Source organism: Strix uralensis, unplaced genomic scaffold, assembly GCF_047716275.1.
Source record: "Strix uralensis isolate ZFMK-TIS-50842 unplaced genomic scaffold, bStrUra1 scaffold_280, whole genome shotgun sequence".
In the NCBI taxonomy this organism is placed as follows: domain Eukaryota; kingdom Metazoa; phylum Chordata; class Aves; order Strigiformes; family Strigidae; genus Strix; species Strix uralensis.
Window position 1 is genome coordinate 74,777 of NW_027436876.1, and position 24,078 is coordinate 98,854.

Sequence of the window (24,078 nt, forward strand, 5' to 3'; positions counted from 1 at the left end):
CCACACCAACACATGGCTTCAGGCAACAGCAGGTAGGTTCAGAACAGAGCTGGAAGAAATATTTTCACCAAAATACCTGGCTTTAGTTTGAATCAAGTCCTGTCCTGTATTAAATAGTAATAAAGATACAGAATAGTAAAGACAGAAGCAAAGAGGGGAGTGCAGGGTGGAGCAAAGGTGGAGAAGACAAAAAGTGGAGTACACGGAGGGAAAGAGGAGAAAAAGACCATGCATCTTTTCAGTTTTGCTTGCAGAGATTTTGTTTCTTTCCCTTCGATAGACACTAGGTCACGGGTTACCTGAGAATCAGCACTTTTCCCTACAGCTTCTCTGCCTGCAGTTATTTTTCTGTTTGACAGATCATGAAAATCAGTCTTTCCTAATCACATAAGTACATCTGTGACTTTGAACTTCGTCTCCTACAAAAAGTGGGCAGATAATTCTTTGGTCTGTGCTTTCTTTCAACAGTGGAGAATCTGGTGCAGGGAAGACTGAACACAAAGGTGTCATCCAGTACTTTGCAACAATTGCAGGAAAGCAAGTTTTTGTTCTTATCAGGAACTTCTCTTTAACAAGACCCCCTTGCACAATGACTTAAAATTCCTTGTTTCAGCTAAATAATTGCTATCCTGTTAACCCTTAAGTGATAGTTCCCTATGTCACCCCAGGTGGCTGGAAAGGCATGTAAGTGACATCCCTGGAAGCCAAAACGTTAGCACCCCTGCATGCACTGCTTAGCTTTCTTCTCTCTGAAGATGACGTTGTCTTCAGAAAGCTTTAGAGTCTTCTGAGGTACAGTCTAAATACTTTCTTCACAAGCTGGCGATAATAAGCCTCTCCTAGGGGCTTCAGCATCGCTGTGTGTTTAGTATCCAACCATCAGCTGTGTTCCAAGAGAATTCTCAGGGCCTTGTTTGGTGTCTCAGGCAGTCCAGGGAGGAAACACCTTTCTTCCCTACTTCATCAGACAATGCAAAAAAAAAAGAGAGTTTCTAGCATGCTGTAGCAATCTAGAGAATCACTGTGGTTTGAAAGCAGATTAAGCTTGGAGAGTGGATGTTTGCACTCGGTTTCTCTTTCTCCTACTGTTTCCCAGGCCCTGAGCCATACAGAGTTCCCAAGCTGAGTTTCAGCAGGAACACCTTCTGTATGCAGCACCAGTGTTGTGGTAAAGTCCCAGGCTATGGGAGTGCTGGAGTGCTGGGATGCAACTCTTGGTGTGGCCCCAGATGAAGCTGTTCCTGCAGCTACCATGCCTCTAAAGTGAGAATTAAGTCCTGCTTCCCCTTTAGACATAGAAAGAATGATCTGGATTTTCAAATTTCCTAGTGCCCTTTTAAAAGTCCCTCTGGGAGTATCATAAAGCAAGCTGCCAGGTGGTGAGCACTCTGGGGAAGTTGATCTCCCATGCAGCAGTGTGAAGGATCATCCCACATTCTCAACTGGTGATGGTGTGTTCTGCAAGTCATCCCAGGTTGGACAGGCTTTTAGAAGTGCCTCTGGTCTGTATTTCATGTCTTGCTCTGAGAACAGCATTTACTGTGCAACCCACAACAACCTAGAAATTACTTACTTCCGACCTCTGAAGAAATTTTACTTGAAGGTGTGCCCATGTGTGCTTGAAAGTGAACTGGGGCAATCTGCTTAACTTTTCCAACTGGCATTCTGTGTCTGCAGTGCCTACTGAAACCGGCTTAGTTCTTTGTGTCATTTTTTATTTCTTCTTGCAAGTGCATCCTTTATCCCAGACTTGAAGTTTTTTGTATTTTGGGTTACAAGAATGTGCCTGAGGTTTTGGGACCACCTGCTAACATCTGCTATAAGTGTATTTTTATTGGCTAAAGCATTCAGTCAGTGAGTGTACAGTGCTACATGCAGAGTTAAGAAGCTTGCACAAATAACTTACCACACAGAAAATTTGAACAGGAATGTCTGCCATTGGGCTGAGGCTTAATTTTACTATGAGTTTCTAACCAGCATTCCCTTCTGAAAATCCCCAGTTTATCATTATCTCTTTATCATAAAACCGTGTACAGCACTTAACCGGGTTGCCTCTGAAATGCCATATTCCAGACTTCCCGCAGCAGCAAAACTGTCCTCAAACTCACTGCAAGAACAAATGCAATGGAGATTTCTGAGTCTGGGAAGTGGAGGTGGCTTTGGCGAGCTGTTTAATATCCTTAATTTCAATCCTATTCTTCCTTGGGACCTTAGCTTTGCACCTTCCAGGCATCTGCCACAGGGAGAGTGACGTTCAGCTGAGGGAGAGCCAGAAGCAGGCTAACTCCATTTCTGAGAAGCACCTTGGAGAAGACTGGGCAGAGTGGGATGGGAAAGGGCAGTACTAAAGGGAGGAAATCTGGAAGTGTACTGGACCTTCACCAGCCCTGTTGCAGCCAGTCAGCAGAAGCCTCCTGCCTGGGAGCAAAGACCTTAGCAAGGGCGGTGCATTAGTCAGGACATGAGAAAACCTGCTGCTTTCAAAGAGAGGCAGCAGGTGAAAGGGAACAGGGATGAAATGAATGTAGAGATCAGAAAGGGATGGCCTTTGGCACTCCTGGGACATGTTTTTCTGTAGATGAAGTGCACCACCAGGGTCCAAGGCAGTGATGCGCACAGCTGCTGAGTTCAAACTGCAAGAGCATAGGGCACACTGCTTCCCAGCTCCAACTGACTTGCAGGCAGTTTGCTTGAAGGTGTCTGCACAGCCTTTTTCCAGCACTATTACCTCTGGAGAAGCAGGCATTTGAGCACAGACATTTCTGTAGCACTAAAATAGTTATGTCCATGCTCAGAGGTCATTGTGTCCTGGAGGGGGTCTGGAGTTGCAGCCCAAGGGTAGAGCGCAGCTTGGGTGATGGCAGAACCAGTGTTGTGCCTTGCTTTCAGGGCACATTCCCTCAGTGGCATGGATTGCAGTAACTTACAAGACCCCCAGACAAGAAAAGTCGAATAGTGACCAGGAGAACTGCAGACTGGTGTGAGTGTGTTTTATCCTCATCCCTTTGGAGACACCATTCACCTCGGAGCCTGAATCATGGTTCCAGAGTAAAATAAGGAGATGGCTTCTGTGAGAGACTGAAATGTCATAGGACTGTCTCAAAGCTTGCTTGTGTCTGTGCAAACCTCCAAAACAAGCTGCTGCGGCCTGTGAATTGGTCTGGGGAGTGTGGCCCAGGGAAGCGGGAGCGTATTGAAGGATGCACCCCCCCACTTCTTGCCTCAAAGGGGCAGAGGTGTACTGAGCTGGCCCCATCCTGTAGCCACTTGTGGCTCTACTCTGTAGGCCAGACCCCATGCATGCATTGCTAATGAACGGATAAGAGGCAAGCATTTCTGCCCATAAGCCAGATGCAACAAAACCTGTGGGACCAGAGAAAAAAAACCTAAAGCTGGGCAGATATGCTAATCAGCGGATACGATGAACTTAAAAATGCAACAGAAACTTTGCTCTGTGTGCACCCACCACCGAAGAACTGAAGACTGAGGACCAAGGGGATGTCGCTGGATCCATGGTGGTGACTATTCTTGCAGCCCTATCCCACATCCTTGCTTTATTTCTGTCTTTTCCTTCCATTCTGTCCTATTGCTACCCTCTTCACTTTTTTTTAATAATAAAAACCTGGTTTGGGTATACGGCATTTGACCTCATTTGTGTCTTAATGTCGGTCTTGGGATCGTATCGAAACCTCCCCCGACATTGGATCGGGCAGTTTCTTACTCTGGAGGCTACACCTTCACTTCTCTTACTCTGCCATAGGATTCAGGACTGAAAAGGAGTTCTGTGAATTTTGGCCTTAATTAGATGGAGGTAAACACACGTGTTTGTATTACTTCTGTGCACCAGCACACAACTCCAGTGGGTGTGAAGGGCATTCAGGATGGATTTTAGTATATGTCATGTATGAGTCTTACCTAAAAGTATCTTTTGTAAAAGCTGTTTCTTTGGATGCACTTGTTCCTTGTCTGCCAGTTCTGAATGTTCAGCTCCCAGTTCACAGCATATTAAACTGGTAGGACTGAGAACCTGGCCGGGACCTTCTGCTCACCCAGTGGAAGGCAGATGAATGGCTTTACTCTGTCTTTTTGGGGATGCAAAAGGAAAAAGAGCCTGGGAAACCTTGCTGAGCTGTTGTTCCATTTTCACTGCCAGCATCTGGCTCTCGCTCCTTCGTTTGCCTTTCAGAGATGCTCCTCATCACAACCAACCTGTACAACCGCCTCTTCATCAGCCAAAGGGAGATTTCTGTGGCCAGCATTGATGACCAGGAGGAACTTGTTGCCGCAGACGTGAGTACATTCTGCAAGGAGAGACTTCCGCCATCACCACTGTTACAATCAGCTGATCTATCCGCTGTGCAGGCAGCCGTTGACATTTTGGGCTTCAGCCCCAGTGAGAGAATGGGGATTTCCAACCTGACAGGGGCAATCCTGCACTATGGGAACATGAAGTTTGGGCAGAACCAGACGGCATGGAAGGTAATACCTTAATGACTCGGAGAGACGTATTTCCCACTGTTTCCATACCATTTTTCACGAGAAATACAAGGAGTCTTCCAGGAAAGGAGCAGTTGTTCCTTGATGAACATAAAAATGAGCTTCAACCTTCAACTTACCACCTTCTGTCGAGTCACTTTCTGCATCCCTTTTTTTCCTGATGGCTCTGCTGAAGGACCTTGTCTCTGGGACACGTTACTGCAGTGTTCACCAGTTTCTGGTAACACACTGAGAATTGTTCTGCTTGTGTGACATTGTGGAGAAGTGGCTCGAAGGGAAAAACACTCTGTTGTCCCATCACCAATGCACTCACTGGTTTTACCATACCTGCTGGGGCTGCTGTAGCCACTCCAATCATGAGGACCAGCCCCACAAGGCTGTTTGGAAGAGTAAATAACATTTTTCAAGCTTTTGTGCACAGTGTAAAGCCAAACAGTTTGCCAGGTTTCAGAGTGAGCTCTGGCTGGCTCCAACACATTCTGTCTGTCCCAGCTAAGAAGAAAGTCTTTCAGCTTTTTTTTGGTTTGTTTTACAGAGGCTGACAAAGCAGCGTACCTGATGGGCCTGAACTCAGCAGACTTGCTGAAAGCTTTGTGCTATCCCCGGGTGAAAGTGGGAAATGAATATGTCATGAAGGGCCAAGCAGTGGATCAGGTGAGCGTTAGGGAGCAGCAGGGACCCTCCTCTCCCTAAGGGACAGGAGTGGGTGCAGGTCTCAGCTGAGGAGAGTCAGGACCATTCAGGCCTGTTAGTGCATTTCGTGGGCTGACAGCATCTGTACATGGTGGAGGGGTGTTTTATTCTGGTGATGTGCCCTGACCCAGCTCTGTGAACCATCTCCCTGCAGGTGCCCCAGGCAGCGAACGCCATTTCCAAGTCAGTCTATGAAAAACTCTTCTTGTGGGTGGTGATGTGCCTCATAGCTCTTATGATTAGCTGCTAACCACTAAGGACACAGTTTCATTTTAAGACAGGAGTAAAGTTTATCAGTTGTATCCATTGTTAGTAGCTATTTACTTTGCTGATGCCTATACAGGACTGTAGAATATTCACTAGAACAGTAAGGAAAAACTTCTGAATTTTTATTTTTAATCAGAGCCAAATCATATTGAAAGTATTTGCATTATGTCTTGAAGTAATAGAGCGATTGCAAATGATCTCTTTTTTCCAGGAAAATCTAAATAAGCTGATGTCCAACTTGCGAACAACTCATCCTCATGTTGTGTGTTGTATCATTCCCAGTGAAACAAAGACCCCAGGTCGTTCATAAAACATAGATTAGAAGTTGGCAGAAAGACCAATTGTCCAGTGCTAGAAAAATCAGTATATCCCCATGTTGCTCTGTAATAGGCCTGATGGATCACAAGCTTGTTCTGCACCAGCTGAGATGTAACGGTGTTCTGGAAGGCATTGGAGTCTGCAGGAAAGGATTTCCTAACAAGATACTGTACGGGGATTTAAACAAAGGTTTGTAATAACATTCTTGTGTTTGCATCGAGTCCAATTCGAGAGAAGAGTCTTGCTAAACAAGTCAATGATACAGTTCTTAGGAAAAGAGTGTTTTCATCTTTAACAACTTTGGAAAGCATGAAGACCTATCTAAGAGTAGGGTCTGTGTGGGCAGTGCCCACCCAAATGCCTTCCTGAATACTGTATACTCCCTCCCGCAGCAGCCGCTCCCCAGGAGCTTCTCCAGCCCCTGTCCTGCCCCCCCCGGGGCTGCAGCTCTTCCCGAGGCGCTGCCCCCCGCCGCCTCCTCAGCCCGCGGCTGTGTGTGTGGGGTGGTGTCTGTCTCTTGAAGAGCCGCGCGCGGGCGGGCGGGCAGCGCGCGCCGCGCAGCGGGTGCGGAGAGGCGGCGGTTGGGCCGTTGGGCGCCTGGCGGCGGAGAGGTGGGGGCTCCCCGGGGCGGCGGCGGCGGGCGAGACTCGCTACCTGCGGGGCTCTTTTGCAGCGCCGGAGCCTTGTTCCGAGCAGCCGGGCGAGGCGGAGCAGCGCGGAGCCGGCCGGGCGGGCCGAGAGGGGCCCCGGCAGGAGCAGGAGATCGCGTGGGCCAGAGGTAACGGGGGGTGCCGCGGGCCGGGCCGGCCGCTGAGGAGACCCTTGTGTCCCTGCAGGGAGCGGCGGAGAGCGGGAGGAGCCGGGAAGGCGGCGGGAGAGCAGGGGAAGGCCGGCGCGCCGCGATGGTGAGTGCGGGGGGTGCTGAGGCGGGCCCGGGCAATGCGGCTTTGCTGCTCCGGCCCCTCTGTGGGGGGCAGGAGGGACCCCGCGGGGGGCGGGAGGGGCTGTGCTCGCCGCTGCCGCTGCAGTTGGGAATCTCTCGGGGTTCCGGCGGTTCAGGGGCCGTTTCCCGACCAGCGGGGCCGGGAGGGAGGCGGGGGGGCTTCGCTGTTGCTTGTGGGGTGCTCTGGAGAACCCTGCCCCTGGCTCCGGCGGGGTTGGAGCACGACCCGGCCAGCCCCGCGCCCTTTTCTCATGAGGGAATTTGCCTCTCTCCGTAGGCTACAAAACCCCCGAGAAGTTTAAGCGGTACGTAGCCTGGAGCGCGTTCCCTTCGCTGTCCGTAGGTGCTTTGTTCTGCGGGAACGCGGGGCCGGAGGCGAGGTGGGGCAGCGGGATCAGGTGGGGGTCCTGGCTGCGACGATGTTTCCTGGGCCTTGGCCGAGAGCTGCAGCTGAGGCGTCGTCTCATTCCTGAAGCAGAGACATTCACCTGCCTCTGCCAGCGAGGGGCTTTGCTTATCGGGCTCCTACAGCCCTTTCCTGCGGGCTTTCCCCAGTCCAGGGCAGAATAGATGTGGTTAGTTCAGTTCTCTGCCTCACCTGACGCCCAGGTGCTTGTTTGGGGGGCTCTTGCAGCCCTGGACACTGAAGCAGCACTTTTGGGGTTGCCCAGGGCCTCTGAGCCACTGTGGGGCGAGAGCTCCCAGAGGAAGGGCTGCTTGTGGCCAGAGACTGAATAGGAAGCTGCTGGCTCCTTGATAGAGAGATCTCCTTTCTGGCTAAGTGAAGTGAAATCTTTTATCCACAAAATACTGGGTCAAGTCTTGGCAGTTCTCTCTAGGAAGGCCTTATGCTGATGGTGCTTGAGCCCAAACCTGTATGCTTGGGGGGTTTCAAAAGAGCAAGGCATACTGAAACTGGGAGCTTGTTTGCACCTGCGTGGTGAGCTCCCCTGCCTCAACGCCTTTAATGTGTCTGGTTTCAGACTCTTTGGATGACCTGCTTGGCGACCTTCTGGGATTCGAGGACGGTAAAAGGAACCTTCTTTGCAGCTGAAAGGGCAGCATCCTTGTGCTCTTAGTCCCCTGCTGGGAGCGGGAGGTGCTGGTGAAAGAGCCAGTGGTCTCTGAGGGGGCTCCAGCGGTGAGGGGGGAGGAAGCAGCAAGCAGGGTTTCCCAGAGTCAGAGGCTGTCGAAGAGGCTGGACGTCAGCTTGGGGAGGCCGAGTGAAGTTCATCTCTGATTAAAAGCATCTGTGGCCCGTGGGGAGACAACAAATCCCCCTCTGGGGTGCCCGGGTCAGGAATATGCCTGTGTCCGTCATCCTCACGTCTCCCTGTCTTGTTTCCAGACGAAAGCCCCGTGAATTCTGTGAGGACTTCGCAGCTGGCCAGGGGCAGCAGTGGGAGAGTCCGGGGCACCAGCTCGCCGGCCAGCCAGAAGTGAGTGCCTTTGAGACAGAGCCTCTCGCTCTTGGAGATCCCTCTGTGCTCCCCAGGTCCTTGTGACCTGCCCCGTCCTCGTCTTGTCCCCCTCGCTCCCTGCCCCGAGAGCGATTGCCCGGGAAGGCGAGTTACCGGCAATGCCTTTGGGAACTGGGAGCCCAGAGCCTGAAGCTTTCCAGCGAGAGCTGGGTGCGCCCAGCCCGGTACATCTCCTGGTACGTCTGCCTTAGGAGAGTTGCTCGCTTAACTACAGCAGTCCCAGCACTCCCATCTTTTATGCGGGCGCTATTTGCACCTCCTTTTCTGTTGCACAACGCGGCTGCCGTGGTGTGCCCGTGCGGTCCCCTCCGCCTGCCGCCACCTGGCCTGGCTGTCCCTAACGCGCCCTTGCCGAGCTCACGGGTGCTGCTGCTGACCCCCGGGCTTGTGTCGCAGGTGCCACGTAGCGGAGGATTTCTTCAGTAGATTGCCTGCAGAGGACGTGGAAGCTGCAGAGGTGAGCCTGCATTTTGGGAGAGAGCCTGGGTACCGCGAGGGCTGGGACTGAGCTGGGCCAGGCTTGCCCCTGGTGTCACCCCAGGCAAGTCAGCAGTGGGATATCGGGGGAAACCGTGAGGTCTGGCTGAAGAGGTGACCCCTCTCTGGCGTGACTACAGGGGAACTGGGCCAGGGGAGCGGGTGGCTGGTGGGAGAAGGGCTTGCGGGTGCCGTGGGTGAGCTGGAGCAAAGCCAGGGGGGCACGTCGTGCTGCAGCCCAGCCCTGCTGGGTGCTCTTGGGAGGAAGCGCCGCAGGAAGGACCCTGACCCAAAGCACCGGCCTGGGTGTTGCTGACACTTCTCCCAGAGGCAGTAGGATGTCAGCAAAGGAATCAAGGCACGGGGAGTTTCCAGTGAGGGGCACCCCAGGAGGAGCTGGGCGTGTGTTCTCCCATTCCAAACAATGAGGAAAAGCGGGGGCTGGAGCATGGAAGTGAGGGGTGAGGAGTTTCCAAAGTCTGCTTGTCTCTGATCTCTGCCCTCCTTGGCACGCAGGGCTCCAGCGCCTCCGGCAGAGAGCCCCAAGCTCTGTTGCAGAGCCTGAAGGTCAGTGCAGAAATACCCTTCGCCTGAGCCCCGCGTGGGCTGCAGCCGTGGCCTCCAGCACCAACTTCCGAAGGGAGAAGCAGCGCTGAGGCAGGAGTAGCACTCGCCCTGCTCCCGTCGCCGTCCTGTTGCTTTCCAGGACTTGGACGACCTGGAAGCTGATCTGCTGGGAGCGTCGAGATCCGGTTCTGGGCCAGGGCTGACAACCGTGAAAGGCCCTGGGAAAGGTGAAAAGGAGATTGTGCTGCTCTTGTCGTACCCTGGTTCCAGACGAGCAGGGCGTGTTTTCTTCCGCGATAGGGAATGAAAAGTGGATTTGTTCCCTAAAATCTTTTTTGGGGCTGTGCCAGCCACCGAGTGTCATTCTGGCTGTGTGTTGTCCCTTGGTTGATCCCTGGCCCGGCCTCTTGTCGTGCTGTGATAACATCACTGCCATCAGCAGCCATGACAGCCACGCTGCCGCCTCCCACCAAACCCACTTGGCTGTTGCCTGGTGCAGGTCAAAGACCAGGGATCTGCCTGGTCTGCGTGGAAGGAGAGCCAGGCGGTTGCATTTAAGACGTGCCTGTCCGCAACCTGTCCTGCTCTTCCCCAAGCCCTTTTCTCCTTCTCTGCCTGCAAGGAGGCCCCTCAAGAGAGAGATTCCTACCCCCCAGGGCCGTGAGGGGACTGACTGTGTGTCCCAGGATGTGCTTTTAGGGGGCTGCCACCAGAAAAGTGACCTTCAGCCGGGGTGGGAAAGGGCCATCTCCACAGTACCTTGTCTGTGAGAGCTGTGGCCTCTCTTTGCAGGAGAGTCTGGACCTGCGATGGAGAAGAAGCTGCTGTCATCCTTCGCTGCTTCCCGACAGTACAGGAAATTCAACTTGGAAGGTAGGATGTCGCTTCCCTTCAGCACATGGATGTGTGGGGGCAGCTGAGGACTCTGTCCTTGCTCTTTGCCCGTAGCTTGCCTCTTCTGTCACCCAAAGGCTTGGCTGGGTAATGACATAGAGCATCCTTCACCCCTGCGATGTCCGTGCAAAGCTCATCCCTTAGAGGTGACCAAAGGGGAAAAAAAAAAAAAAAGACTGCTCAGTGTTGGAAGCCCTCCTCAGGGTGGGGCTGGGAGAGGATTCCTGAGGGCGTTTGCTTTTTCAGCTGTGCTTTGGTTTTTAGTGCCTGTCTGTAGCACTTGGAGACCCTTGTATCGGGGAGGGGGGGATTCTGTCCCCCTTCCAAAGAGGGGGGCTGGTTTCCTGGCACAGCTGAGATCTGGCTGTCAGAGCCTGCACTTTAACCGAGGTCAGCATCTGCTCCAGTCACTAATTGGCTTTAGATGATTTAGGTGGGCTTTGTCCTCCCCTTTGTCATTGCCTAAAGAGTGGTCAAGCGTTAAAGCACCCCAGTTTTGAGATACTCATGGGTGTCCAGGGTCTGTGCGGAGTCTGCGTTCGTGGCTTTGGGCAGAGATGATCTCCTGTCCCCATGTGCACATGGTGGGGAGCAGTGTTTGGCTTAGCACAGAGGCGTTGTTCTCAATAACCTTGGTTTTGTTGTTTTGTTTGTTTTTATTGTTTTATTTTCTGCCCCTACGGCGTAATTGCCAGATTTAGATGATCCTCTGTCGGGGCTCTTGTCTGATGAGGAGCAGGATGCACCCAAGAAGCCATCCCCGACAGGCACTAAAAGCATCCCTGAGGAAAAACAGAGCAAGGAGAAAGGTAAGTGGGATTGCTTGATGCATCCTCTTTGTGTTAAATGAATCAGCAGCCTGGCTGAGTTTGTGTCATGTCCAAACGTTAAATGAAAGCCAGCTAGTGGCATCTCTTGTTAACCAGTACGGCCTTTTAGGGAGCAACTTGGTAGCACGGTTACAGCTGGTAACAGCTCCCCGAGTGCTCAATATTTGCAGTGTGCTAGAGGTTACAGAACTGACTTTTTCTTTCTGGGAATGGAGTCTCAGATCTTCCCTTGGACTCACCCAGCCTGTTCTGCACGCTGCCAGAGGAGAAGCAGTGTTCTGGGTCAGGATTTGGGTGGCTGAGGGCCTCGCTGGTCCACCCCAAAGCACAGTTGCACCTCTGGGTGGGATCCAGCTGCACTGTGACTGTGTTACAGGCACTCGTCTCTCTTGTTGCTGCAGGAGGGATGCCAATGGGTCTGGTAGTCCCCTCAAACCTCCTTTCACCCTGAAAAATCCCCTCTGGACACGAGTAGCAGCTGGTGGGCTGGGGCAAGGACTAAGGTGCATTGGTGGAAGAGAGACTTTGGGTGAAGGTGGGGAGGAATTATCTGAGTGGAAACTTGCAAAGCTGAAGAAGCTGCTGGTGTCCGCCAGAGCTGGAAACCCCAGTGTCAGTGACACCCAGCAGTGTCCCATCAGTGGCCATGGACCAGGCAGTAGCACGTTGCCACTTTGTCACTTGCTGTGAGATTTGGTCACTGAAAAGAGCTATTTAAAAGTGTCTCTGTAAACGGTCCTGAGAGAGAAGAGCAGGCAGGGCTGCTCTGATCTCTTGTTGGGGGGTGGGGGGGGAAAGAGACAAGCCCAGCTCAAACCTCCTACGATGTGTGATCCCACCCCCAGAGCCACCCGCAGCCCAGACGCCCCTGCGCACCGCGGCCCCAGTGCAGAGGAGGAAGGAGATCACCTTTGAAGACGATGGCGATGACCTGCTAGATGCACTGGGCCTTGGCAGTGGCCCAGGAAGAGATGGCAAGCAGGGCAAGAAGGCAGAAGAGTAAGGGCAGTGAAGGGGCGGCGGGAGTAAAGGAGGGGCTGGCTTGTGTCTTGAGATGGTGCCACTATGGTGGGTGGGGGATGCTGAGCTTGTGCCTGTGGGTCCCCGAAAGGGGCAGGAGCAGCCTTGTGTGGCAGAGAAGAGGCAGAGCAGGCTGGCAAGGCTGTGTGAGGAGGACCAGTCCTGCCTCTGGGAGAAACCCATCTGCCGCTGTGTCCCCAGCAGAGAGAAGGTCCGGCCAGCCCGTGCCGTGCTGGATGAGTTACTGGGACGAGGCTCCGTGGCCAGAATCCTGGAAGAGCCAGGCCTGGGAGAGCGCCGGGAGGTCACACAGGAGAAGAAGTACCAAAAGCAGCCAGGTGAGCACAGCCAGGGACACTGGGGAGGGCTGCAGAGGTGGCAGCGTTGGCTTGGGCGAGTGAGATTGATTTCTACTGCCCTTGCAGGGGAAATGCCCTTTCTGCCCTCGCGGCAGCCTGGCAGCATTTGCGCAGGAGCTGTAACTCGGTTCCGTTTGGCCGTGGGCTGATTCCCCACAAAAGTTTTTCGCAGCCACCCTGGGGAGGCCCCTCGCTTGCCGGTTTCTGGGCAAGAGGTTTGCAGCGGTGTTTTCCCAGAGGCAGCAACGTCAGTGGGAATTGCAGGGGGGGAGGAGGAGGAGGGCTGGAGTCTTTGCAGTGGGCTGCTCCTCTGGGCACTGACTCAAGGCCACTTGTCTGAACAGAGAAGGAAGAGGGTCGGCATGAGAATTTTGTCTTTGGAGCATACGAGCCCTCGGTGGCCTCCACAGCCAAGGGCCGGCCGGCGAGAAGGCAGCCTGTGAGGTATTGTGCTCTCTGTGTGTCTGTAGCTCCAGCCACCGACCACGCTGCCCCTGCAGCGGAGCGGGCAGGGTCCCCCCGGTGTCCCCTCGCGGGCAGGGATGCGACTGCTTCTCCTCACAACAGGTTTTCAGCCAAGACGAGCATTGATCGACAAGCAGAGACCCTCTCCATAGCTCCTCCATCAGCCAGCCAGAGGCCCACGGGGGGCCGCAGGAATCGAGGTGCCTGGCTGGGCCTGAAAGATGACGATTTTATGGATTTGGAGCTGTCATTTCCATCGAAGGCCAGTCCTGCAGGGAGCTCCCCCAGCCCTGCCGCAGCTGGGCGGCCCAGCCCCGCCAGACAGCTCCCGGCTGCAGAGGAGACAGCAGCTAAACATGACTCGGTGGAGGAGGAGGACTGGCTGAGCGCTGCCTTATCACGCAAAAAAGCCCAAGCCCAGGCGAAGGCCCAGGAGGGGAATGCCAAGCCCTCGGAGGCCCCAGTTGAAGGGCTGCAACCCTGCTCTCCTGTCAGGTAAAGGCATGGTTGATGGCCGCAGCGCTCCCGTCTGCTCCGCGTGTAGCTGCTCCAGGAGGAGCTCTCAGAAACCCTGGGGTCCGATCTGAGAAATGAATTTTAAGCACTGTCTTGTCTTGGGTTGGGGTAATAATGCGGGGCTTCGTCCCAGTGATCCAGCCCGCAGTCCCCTCCCACCTCTGGGCTCTCCTGCCAGTTGTAGCCAAGAGGGCACACAGTGCCGTGGGTCCCGCGGAGCTGTCCTGGATCAGCACACCCCCACCAGCTCCCCGCCCCGTGCTCCTCGTTCCTGCCTTCATTCCCCTTCCTTCCTCCTAGTTGAGGCAAAGCACCTCCTCCAGCTGAGTTGACACGGACCCAGGTCCGGACTCGTGCCACTGAAGGGGACTGGGAAGCAAATTGCAGACAGAGAGCCCTGTGGCGTGGGCAGGGCTGTGTTAGCTGGGGCTGGTGTTGCCCAGGGGAAGGGGTTGGATGCAGCAAGGACCAGCGGTGAGGGAGGTTTTGAGGTGTCTTTGCTGCCCCTGCAGCCCAAAGGCTGAATCCTGCCATAGCTGAGTGGGACAGAGGCTTTCCCCTGCGAGGCAGGAACTGGTGTTGGGGGAGAGGATCTTGTCTTTCCTCGCCTCCTGGGCTCTCCCACATCAGATGCTTTTTGCTTGCAGCCGGCCAGCAGCCTCCCCAGGAGCACGGCCGCAGGCAGCCGCTGTGCAGGACGAGGCAACGAGCAGAGATGGCTCCGGGTAAGGCCGCCTTTGCCTTTCAGGCGTGCCCCACAGGAGGGGTGTCACAGTGGGACGGCCAAGCTTTAAACTCCCCGAAATGCTGAGCAGGAGAATGTCTGCGTGCCTCTCCCTGAGCTGTGGCACTGCTGTGCATCACTCGTGTCTCTGTGCCCACGCAGGTCACCGCTCCCCTGGCTCAGCACCACGGAACAAGCCTCAGCTCCCCCATCGGAGGCCGCGCAGGGAGAACCCTCCAGAGATGCCAGCGCCCCGGGTGCGTTTCGTGTGGTTGTACGGTTTGGGCAGCAGGAGGCAGAGAGGGTCCCGGCCCTGCAAAAACAACCAACCAAAAAAAGGCAGGAGCCACAGCATTGCCCTTGTCCGTGTGAACGCTGCCCGGGCTTTGCCCAGCTGTTGCTGGAGGGGGCTGCCAGGCTGCAGGATCCCACCATGCCCATGTCGTGGCGCGGTGGGGACACGGTGCTGGGGTGCACTGAGCTCCGCAGTGCTGCCTGTGGGGTTTGAGAGGGCTGCCGGGGACTTGCTCTCTCTGAGCAATGGGTGGACCTACGTTCGTGCTGTCCCTTTTTTCTCCTTCCTCCCTCCTGCTGCCCCAACACTCATCCCACTAGCGCTGTGTGCTGGCAGACCCCCTCCTGCCCTCGGCTGAGGCTGAGCACCACTTCAGAGGCCACTGCAAGTGGCTGAGGGGACCCAGCCTCCTCCCTAGTTGAGGGAGATGGAGGAGGAGCTGTGCTTTGCCCCCAGACTTACTCTGCAGAGCAGAGTCCTCGCCACTGTGCGTGGGGTGGGGTAGGGGTGCGGGTCTGGACAAGCCTGTCTGAGCCTGCGTCCCCATCCCCAGCTGCCAGAGCGGGGCAGGACCCTTCCCGCTCTGCCGAGGAGACCCAGGCCCTTGTCCTCCTGGGAGGGAATGGTTCCCCTTGGCCTGTCTGAATCCCAGACTTGTTGACTTTTCAGTCCCCACAGCCTTGTTACCGGGAGAGCAGGAGACGCAGTGCCCTGCGCTGCTGGCTCAGGTAGGTCTGCTGGGCCTGGCCCCTGAGAGGGGGTGGTGATCGTGAGCCCTCCCCTGACAACTCACCGTCACCCAGCTCTGCCCGTGCTCCCTGGGCAGGAGGATGGCTGTGCCCTGCTTTGCAGCCCTGGGAGCCTGCGTTCATGGAGGCAAAGGCTTTGGAGAGCCCTGAGGTGCCATGAGTTGTATTTGTCAGGCCAAAGTGTGTGTGCTGTGGCTGCTTTGTAAATCGTGTGCATTGAGAGCCCTGCATTGCCTGAGCAGTGTTGACAGAGTTCCCCAGGCATCTCTGTCTCCTATTAATGAGACATCAGAGGCTCCAGCTGACGAAGGGCTTTTTCTTCAGCTGGTTTTCCCCAGCACGGTGGTGAAGATGCTCTGAACTTGTTTTTGGAGAACTGAAGGGGAATTGTAGCCTGTGACAGGGAGGGAGATCTTGCTTGGTCTTCAAAGCCTCCATTTCTGATGGAGCTGGGCCTCTCGGCCCGGCCCTGGTGGAAGGACACACGCTGTCTCCCAGAGGCCTCGCAAGGCCTTATCCTTGAGTCTGTCCCCAGAGAAGGAAGAGCCCAGCACGCTTGTGTCTGGGGTAGGGGCTGCCGAGTGTCACCTGGGCAGCAGCAGGGTTGGGCTGGAGATGGGTGGAGGAGGGACTGCAGGAGGCTGGGGCTAGGTTGCCATTCCCGGGCTGGGAGGAGATGCTCTCCCCAGGGCTTTACCTCCCCGAGAGCGTCCCTGTGTCTGCGCAGGTTAGCACAGCCAGGGCACAGCTGCGGGCGAGGCACGTGCCTGCCTTTGGGGGCAGATGGCCCCACCAGAAAGCCCCCGATGCTGAAGGGTCTTGTCTCTCTGTCCCTGTAGGCAGAGTCCCCAGGCCTGGACGTGCTGCATGAGAGGAGGCTGGGGGCTCCCGCTGCCCAGCCCCACGAGGATACGACGGGCTCTCAGGCAGCGCTGCTCCGTGCCCAGGCCCGTGTGGCAGAGCTGGAGAGCCAGGTGAGCTCCATCGCCGGCTGGACGGGGGAGCAGGGGTGAGGCAGGGGCAGGAGCAGGGGCCACACCTGCTCCCAATGGCATCGGGGGGGCCGGGGCAGAGAGGAGGAAGCTGCCTGTCCAGAGAAGGCTGCGGCCAGCAAGTGCTGCTGTGGGAGCTCTGTCCCCTGGGCGGCACAAGGAGCTTCTCCCCGGGTGCCCGGCAGGTGCAGACGCTGGAGCTGGCGCGGGCACAAGACAGAGTCTTTCTGGAGAGCCTCCAGCAGCGGCACCAGGAGGACCTGGATCTCCTCCAGAGCACCCACAGGTACCCACAGGCGAGAGCACATGCTCCCCTCGTCTGCCAGGGCCTTGCCTACAGCCCTGTCCCTCTGCCCAGGGCGGGGAGCGCTGGGGTGCTGCCCAGATCCGTGCCGGGGACGGGCAGGCCTAGAGCCGTGTGGGTGTGGAGCTGGTGGGGGCAGAGAGGAGCCCCACAGGTGAGCCAAGGGGGGTCCGCTCTCACCAACACCGTCCCGTGGGGCAGAAGGAGGAGGAGCCGGTCCCAGGGCCAGCACGTCCCCAGCCAGGGCTCAGGCTGTGCAGAGTCGCGTGTTTCCCCGCGCCCCCAGCACCGCCGCTCTGCTCCGAAATCCCCGTGTGCGCTGTGGGTGGAGAGGGCCGGCTACTGCCCTGGAAGTAACACTTCTTCCTGGCCGTGACCTCTGCGGGCAGGAGCCAGGTGAAGGTGCTGGAGGAGACCTGCAGGCAGCAGGAGCAGAGGCTGCGGCAGGAGAAGGAGCAGCTGGCAGCTCAGCTCCTGGGGCAGAGGCAGGAGGCGGAGCAGGCACGGGCAGAGCTGCTGGCACAGCACCAGCAGCACCTGGCCACGCAGGAGCAGCGGAGCGCACTGGAGCTGGAGCGGCTGCGAGAGCTGCAGAGGTGAGAGCGGCACGAGCGGCGCACGAGTGGGGCCAGTGCTGCTGGTTGTGGCAGAGGAATTGGGGAGTGGTTTGGAGACACGGTGCCAGGAGAAGGGAGACTCCAGAAGCGCTGGGCTGTGGGCAGTTGGGCGGCGTTTAGAATGGGGATTTGCTTTGTAGCCAGACAGAGGGAGATGTGGCTGGAGACGTCCTTTCCAAGTGAATGCACTGTATTTTGCAAGGTGCTGAGCCCAGTGTTTTATCTCCCTCAAACCCCTTTTGTCCAGGTCAGTGAGTCAGTAATGTCCACAGAGTGGGGGTCAATTGGAAATCCGTTTTTGGTGGAGAAGCCCATCCCCCCCAGCTGTGGTCCATGCCTAATGCGGTGCCTGTCAGTGGATGCCCTGGGACAGAGCCCCGTGCCAGCTCAGCTCCTGGGACCTGGTTCCCAGGCCCTTGAGCAAGCCTCTTCCCCGCTGCCCATCGCGGGGAGCCCTGGTTTGTAACAGCCCGTGGTGGGCTCCTTGCCCGTGTCCTGCAGGCTGTCTGTGCAGGAGCTGCGCAGAGACCATGACGAGCAGCTCCAGCGGCTAAAGCAGATGAAGGACCAGGAGCTCGACGCGGTGACCAGCGCCACTTCGCACGGCAGGTACCGATAGCCGGCGTCGCGTCCCCGCGTTGGTCCCTGGCCACGGTGTTCCCTGTCCTCCAGGGAAGCGGCCTCAGACCGTGGCACCAGAGGCCGTCCCCTCTCCCAGCCCCTGCCTCCAGGGACGCTGAGCTCTGCTGATGCAGGAATACTGCTCTGCTCTGCCCCAGAGAGGTTCAGGGCAGGGCTGCCCGGCCTTTGGCCCACCACACGTCCCTCTGGCCATTGCAGGGAGATGAAGTGTGTCCCCCCGGGGTGACCTTCCTCTCGCTGCCCTCTGCAGGACTCTGAACAGCGTCATCGAGCAGATGGAGAAGTTCTTCAGTGACCTGTGTGACGTCTTGCACAGGGTGGAGGCCATGCACCACAGCACCTCCCGGGAGCTGGCCATGGGGGTGCAGAAGCAGGAGAAGCAGCTCGAGGGTACGTCTGCCATTTGTCTGCGCCGAAATGGCCGCGAGGTCCCTGCCGGGGCTGGGGACACCCAGGAAACGGGGAGAAGGGGCTCCGAGTCAGCCAGAGGCTGGGAGCCAAGGCTGGCAGAGCTTTGCCTGCCTTGGTCACTGGGCATCTCGGGGTCTTTCCTTTCCCCAACGGTGTCCTGGCGGATGTGCCGAAGGTGCTGAGCACAAACGCGTGCAGTTTTTCTGTGAATCTGGGGTGGCAGAGCGGGGCTTCCCTCTGCATGCTGCTCATGGCCCCACTGCTGCCTCTCCCCAGTGCTCCAGGACAGCCTGTGGCAGCAGCAGAAGGACGCGGAGGAGGAGCGGCGCCGATTCCAGGAGGTGGTGGCTAAACTGGAGGCCAGGCTGGGGGAGCAGACGCGGCTGCTGGAGCAGGTGAGCCCAGCCTGTGTCCTCTGCCCGGCTCAGCCCTCCTGTCTGGGGATGGGCCGTAGGTCTCGCCCACTGGCGGTCCCTGGCCTGGAGCCTGCGAATGACATCTGTGTCTCCTCTGTGTCTGAACCCAGGAGCGACAGAGGGCATTGGCAGAGCGCTCCAGAGCAGAATCACTGCAGCACTCGCTGGAGGAGGAGCAGCGAGTGGTGACCCAGCAGCTCTCCGTGGAGCGAGCGGAGCTGGAGAGGGCGAAGGTGAGGTGGGGCGGAGATCTCCAGGTGCTTTTCACACGTCATGTGAGTGTGAGCGGGGCTGAGCAAGGAGCGGGACACGGCGCGAGCGCTGGGGAGAGGGCCCCGTCAGGAGCCTGGCCAAGGTACCGCAGCAGAGCCCCTGCCCATGGCCTCCAGCACCCCCATGGCAGGCTGCCGGGTGGGTCCTGCCTAGAGGGGAGACGTGGAGTTGTTGGAGGCAGAGACATGGCTCGGGGTGGTGAGAATCAGGCTGTTCCAGGAAGAGCCCAAGGCTGGGGGGGTGAGGGTGCTGCTGGAGTAGCTGGTGGTGTTGCTCTGCACCCCAGACTGGCACACACGAGAAGCTCAGCAGGGGCAGATCTTTGCCATCTCTTGGGAAGACACGAGAGAACGTCCAGGACAGAGCAGGTCATCCGCTGGTTTCCCCTGTGCCCATCCTAGGAGCGGGCAGAGGTGAAGATGCGGGTCCGCACGCTGAGAGCCCAGGAGGAGCAGCTGGCAAGAGAGAAGGAGCTGCTGGATGAGGCCTGGCAGGAGCTGAAGGCGGAGAGGGAGGAGGTGAATGAGGCTGCGCTGCGCGTCCGGCAGCAGGAGGAGGAGCTGAAAAGCGTGACCAAGGTAAGCGGAGCATCTGCGCTGCTGTTCCCAGCTGCACACGGGCTGGCAGCAAAGCTGGGCTTTCACAGCCCTGCCAAAGCAGGGACAGAAAGCCTGTCCTGGAAGGGGAAGGAGGGGATGCCCAAAGGAGTCGTGCCCCAGGGCAGCGAGGGTCCCTGTCCCCAGCCTCCCCAGCCACTCTGCCTTGCAGCTCTCCTCCCAGAAGTACGAGGAAGGGCAGCGAGCCCTGCGGGAGGCACGCAGGGTCGAGTCGCAGCACCAGTCGAGGCTGCAGTCCCTGCAGCGGCAGTTGGAGCAGCTCAGGCAGCAGGAAGAGCGTCTGCACCAGGCAAATACCCCCTCGCCTTCCCTTCTGGGCCTGGGGCCGCCTTGCCAAGGGCCCGAACCTTTGCCAACAGCTTCTCTCTCTCCCTTTCTCCCCGGGACGGGGCAGGACCGGCTGAGCATGGCTCAGCAGAGGAGCCAGCTTGAACAGCTGCGCCAGGAGCTGTCCAAGAGCCGCACGATGCTGCGGACTGCAGGCCGGGACTCCAGTGCCCCTGAGAGTGGCTTCTCCAGCATGCTGTGTAAGGCTTTGTGCTTGCTGCTGGTGGGGAGGGACATGCTGGGGGGCAGCTGCACTTGTATTCCACTTCTTGGGAGGCTTGGGCTGTTCCTGGGGGCTGTTGGAGTTGGCCTCCTCGTCCTCTGAAGGAGCTCAGCGAAGCTCTGAGCCAGGGCAGTGCCAGGAGAGGGCAGAGGGGCCAGGAAGGGAGAGGCCGGTGGGTTAAAGCCCGTTTCCCCTGGGAGCGTGGGGAGGACCCTGCTGCAGGGACGCGCAGGCAGCACCCAAAGGGATGCTGTGTCGTCTCTGTCTGCGGTTCCTCTGACGGCAGCAGCACCACACAGTCGGGCTTCTGTTCCAGGCTTTCCACCAGCCATCGGGAGCCCGGGAGGTGTCGAGGAACTCCTGGCCAGGGCCAGCTCCGCCGAGCTCAGTGCCACGCTGGCGATGCTGAAGTTCCGGGCCCTGCAGGTGAGGTGGTGGGAGACCGGGGCGGGAAGGGGCTTCAAACCCGCTGGGTGGGAGCAGGGCTGGGTGAAGCCTGATCTGAGCCTGGTAGGAGACAGCCCAGGCTGTGGCTCAGATCATTACTGAGCTGTGGGGCTGGGCGGGCTTGTAGAAGCCCCGGGCACCTAGAGGAGTGATGGCAGAAACAAGGACGGGTGGATCCTCGCAGCTGGTCTCAGGCTCATGGACAACGTCCTCAGCTCCGTGGGGTTGCCCTTGTCCTCGCCCTGTCCCTGGCTGGGAGAAGCCAGCTCTGCTGGCCTCTGGCTTCACAATGTCCCCATCCTCTCCCGTCGGCCCCCCGATTCCCTGCTGGGTCCTTCCCCAGGCGGGGCTGCTCTTTGAGGCTTCTGCTGTGAGTCTTGCTGAGAGTGTGAGGTTGTGGGCTTGGGGCAGGGGGAGCCCCCACAACCCAGGGGGTACCACGGATGATGCTGCCCCCTGCTGACTGCAGGAAGGAGGGTTTGGAATGCTTCCCTCCCTCATGAGTGACTCCCGGGACTGTCAGCCCCCTTCTGTGGCACTCTCTGATACCCCTTCCATCCATCCCTCTCTTTTCAGGACCACGCTTACTTAGATAATGAGCAGCTCTTCCTGGAGTCCCTGAAGAAAGCGTCCTACAATGCTCATTTTGTGCCAGGCTGAAGGGGTGGCGTCCCCATGCTGTGCCCAGGGGATGGCTGCTCAATAAACCCCCCTTCACAGGCTCACCAGAGTTACTGTACTTATTGAGGCCTGGGTGCTCGGGGGACTTTTCCACAAATCAAGGACACCAACAGCAGGTTTTTGTGCTTCTTTTATACACAGAAATCAGAAGCTTTTCCAAATACGCCTATTGGATACGGATTGGTTAGTGATTAACATACTGCATGCTTCTACTACTGCGTGTGCTCAGGGAAAGGGTCTCAACCCGGGCAGCGTCTTCTGAACCTCTGTGTGTGTGTGTGTGTGTGGTTTTTAGTATTATAACGAGGGTAGTTCACTTCCAGGACACTCAAAAGTTAGTTTCATTGCCACGTTAATTAATCGGTTGTTCATTGTGCCAGGTTGTCCAATATTTCATCCTCAGCACAATCCCAGACCTTCTCTTTGTGATGCAGGGTGTTCCACTTGTTTCCTAGGGTTTGGAGATCAAAGTCTATCCTGTATGAATTTCTCATCACTAGTGCAGGTTGTCTTGACCACGCTTCAAAGTCCCACTTGCCCGAGCTTCACACCCTCGTACTTGTTCCCATGGGTGTGGTGCCTGTAGCCCCTGGCGTGATCCTTAACCACGGCTACAAGCAGATGTGAAGTGGACTGTGTCAAGAGCCACAGTTTGTCTGGCCTCCATCTCTCTTGCTAGTCAGAGAGGGACCTGGGGGGGCTGACTGCCAGCCGCCTGAACAGGAGCCAGCAGCGTGCCCAGGTGGCCAAGCAGGCCAATGGCATCCTGGATTGTATCAGCCATAGCGTGGCCAGCAGGGACAGGGAAGGGATCTCACCCCTGTACTCAGCACTGGTGAGGCCGCCCCTCGATGACTGGGTTCGGTTTTGGGCCCCTCACTCCAAAAAGGCCATTGAATGACTCGAGTGTGTCCAGAGAAGGGCAACGAAGCTGGTGAAGGGTCTGGAGCACAGGTCTGTTGGGGAGCGGCTGAGGGAACTGGGGTTGTTTAGTCTGGAGAAGAGGAGGCTGAGGGGAGATCTCATGGCCCTCTACAACTCCCTGACAGGAGGGTGCAGAGAGGGGGTATGAGTCTCTTGACCCAAGGAACCAGCGCCAGGACAAGAGGGAATGGCCTCAAGCTGCGCCAGGGCAGGGTTAGACTGGCTCTTAGGAAGTATTTCTTTGCAGAAGGGGTTGTTGGGCATTGGAATGGGCTGCCCAGGGCAGCATCCCTGGACCGTTGGGGATGGACAGTGTGAGGTTCATGGTTGGACTGGAGGATCTTCAAGGGCTTTTCCAACCCAGATGATGCTGAAGCTGTGCTGGGACACGTACTGTATATGGCAGAAACCAAACATGAGTTGGTGAGCAGGTAGGGGTGTCGATCCCTTCCTTCCAAATATAGGGAAGGGGCCAAGCCTATAAAACCTGCCAGGGAGAAAGCCCTTGTTGGTGGCTCCTGATCCCCTGGCCATGCTTGTGGCCGTGCTGTGACTGACTTGCAGAGGGGTGGAGGGCTCCTGTCACAGGCACTGTTCCCCATGCTTGGAGCTTTGCAAGGCTGTAGCACTGTGGTGGGAAATCTGCTGCAGATTCCCTGCTGGGCTGTTCCCTGGGTAGGGCAGGACTGGTGCATGTGCTTTACTTTGCTGGTCCTCAGCTGGAGTGGTTGCTCACAGTAAGTACGTGAGGGGTATAAAAAAGTGAAATCAATGGGAAAAGCCCATCGGGAGAAGTCATAACAGGATTTTCAAGCTCCTTCATGGTTCATTGTTGCCAAGATAAGCTGCTGCCATCTGTGTACATTTGTTTTCCTGCACATCTGCACCCCCCCCCCCTACCCACAGGCTCTGGGCTGTGACAGGATGGTCACCCCCGATGTGAGCCCAGTAGACGGTGCTGCTTGGTAGCGCTGCAGTCTTTGTTTAAAAAGGAATAGCAACAGGCAGCAGTGGAACAAATCTGTTCCAAGTCAGGATGAATCCTATGCTGTGACTGTCCTGTCTCTCCGGCACTGTGCAGTGTGAGTCTCGGAGTCTGAAAGGCTGACTGGCCAGCACTTGTGCCCCTGTCTATTACAGCCATGAGCAGCAGCAGCCTGAAGTTCATAAGCAGCCCTAATGTGTAGAAAGATCTAATCCAGCACAAATCCTGTCTGTGTGGTTGTAGCAATTCCAGGACAGTACCTTGACATCCTGTAAATTTGCCGGTGTTCCTGGCTGGCAGCAGTGTCTGCTCTGTAACAGCCATATCTTGTTTTGCACAGTTAATCGGAAAGACAAATACGAATTGGAGCAGCCTTACAAATGTTATGACTTCTCTGTGTTTGTGTCTCTGTGTGTACACATGAAAGGAGCATTGAGAGTTGCTGAATCAAGATTAACTCTTTCTTTCTGAATTATAGACGGTTGCTGCCAAAACTGATGATGTATATGCCATGAACCCACCTAAGTTTGACAGAATTGAGGATGTGGCCGTGCTGACCCACCTACATGAACCTGCTGTCCTCTACAACCTCAAGGACCAATACAGCTCTGGATGATCTATTCCCTCTCGTGGCAAAGGAGAAAATCCAGCTGCCAGGAGATGGACTTCGGTGACTCTTCTGATTTTTTCCTGCAGACCTACTTGGGTCTCTTCTGCGTCACTGTCAACCCCTACGAGTGGCTGCCGGTGTACAACCCGGAGGTGGTGGCTGGCTGCCGAGGCAAGAAGCGCCAGGAAGCCCCTCCGCACATCTTCTCCATCTCTGACAATGCCTATCAGTTCATGCTTTTCTGTTTTGACCAGACTCATATTAAAGAACTGTGTTAGAAACACTGCTTCTGCCAAATGCCATTCCTCACGTGCCGTGGGCTCAGCTGCCTTTGCCATCCCCTGCAGCGTGCTACCCCAGTTCCTTGTTCTGTGTCATGTTGCAGATTATCTGCTTGGGCTCCCTACTATTGTACTGTGGAATTAGATGTGCCTGTTTTATCTCTAGGTGATGCAAAACCAGCTCTGGACAGTTTTCCCTGTCTCCTGAAATAGTTTTATTTTTGAAGTGCTGT

At 56.6% G+C, this 24,078-nt stretch overlaps 1 protein-coding gene and 1 long non-coding RNA gene across 6 annotated transcripts; both read left to right on the forward strand.

Annotated features, from left to right (window-relative positions):
* The first annotated feature begins 5,005 nt into the window (after window positions 1-5,005).
* On the forward strand, window positions 5,006-6,566 carry LOC141938740 (uncharacterized). The gene is made up of 3 exons (XR_012627383.1): window positions 5,006-5,151; window positions 5,848-5,964; window positions 6,449-6,566. It is a non-coding gene; the product is annotated as an uncharacterized LOC141938740 (long non-coding RNA).
* LOC141938739 (fas-binding factor 1 homolog) lies at window positions 6,562-23,758 on the forward strand. 5 transcript variants are annotated; one of them, XM_074857699.1, is made up of 29 exons: window positions 6,562-6,680; window positions 6,996-7,023; window positions 7,702-7,746; window positions 8,067-8,157; window positions 8,596-8,656; window positions 9,193-9,243; window positions 9,383-9,470; window positions 10,036-10,116; window positions 10,833-10,946; window positions 11,813-11,966; window positions 12,189-12,325; window positions 12,691-12,790; window positions 12,914-13,306; window positions 13,975-14,052; window positions 14,214-14,308; window positions 15,016-15,074; window positions 15,935-16,069; window positions 16,273-16,373; window positions 16,781-16,987; window positions 17,510-17,617; window positions 17,901-18,040; window positions 18,338-18,456; window positions 18,588-18,710; window positions 19,152-19,328; window positions 19,519-19,656; window positions 19,762-19,894; window positions 20,234-20,343; window positions 20,941-21,228; window positions 23,433-23,758. In XM_074857699.1, exons 1-28 carry the CDS (start codon window positions 6,678-6,680, stop codon window positions 21,022-21,024), a joined length of 3,153 nt encoding a protein of 1,050 aa, XP_074713800.1. In that variant the 5' UTR covers window positions 6,562-6,677; the 3' UTR covers window positions 21,025-21,228; window positions 23,433-23,758. The 5 variants fall into 5 exon arrangements, with proteins under 5 accessions (XP_074713800.1, XP_074713801.1, XP_074713804.1 ...); XM_074857700.1 differs by having other exon boundaries at window positions 20,941-21,161; XM_074857703.1 differs by having other exon boundaries at window positions 15,025-15,074.
* Window positions 23,759-24,078: the final 320 nt, after the last annotated feature.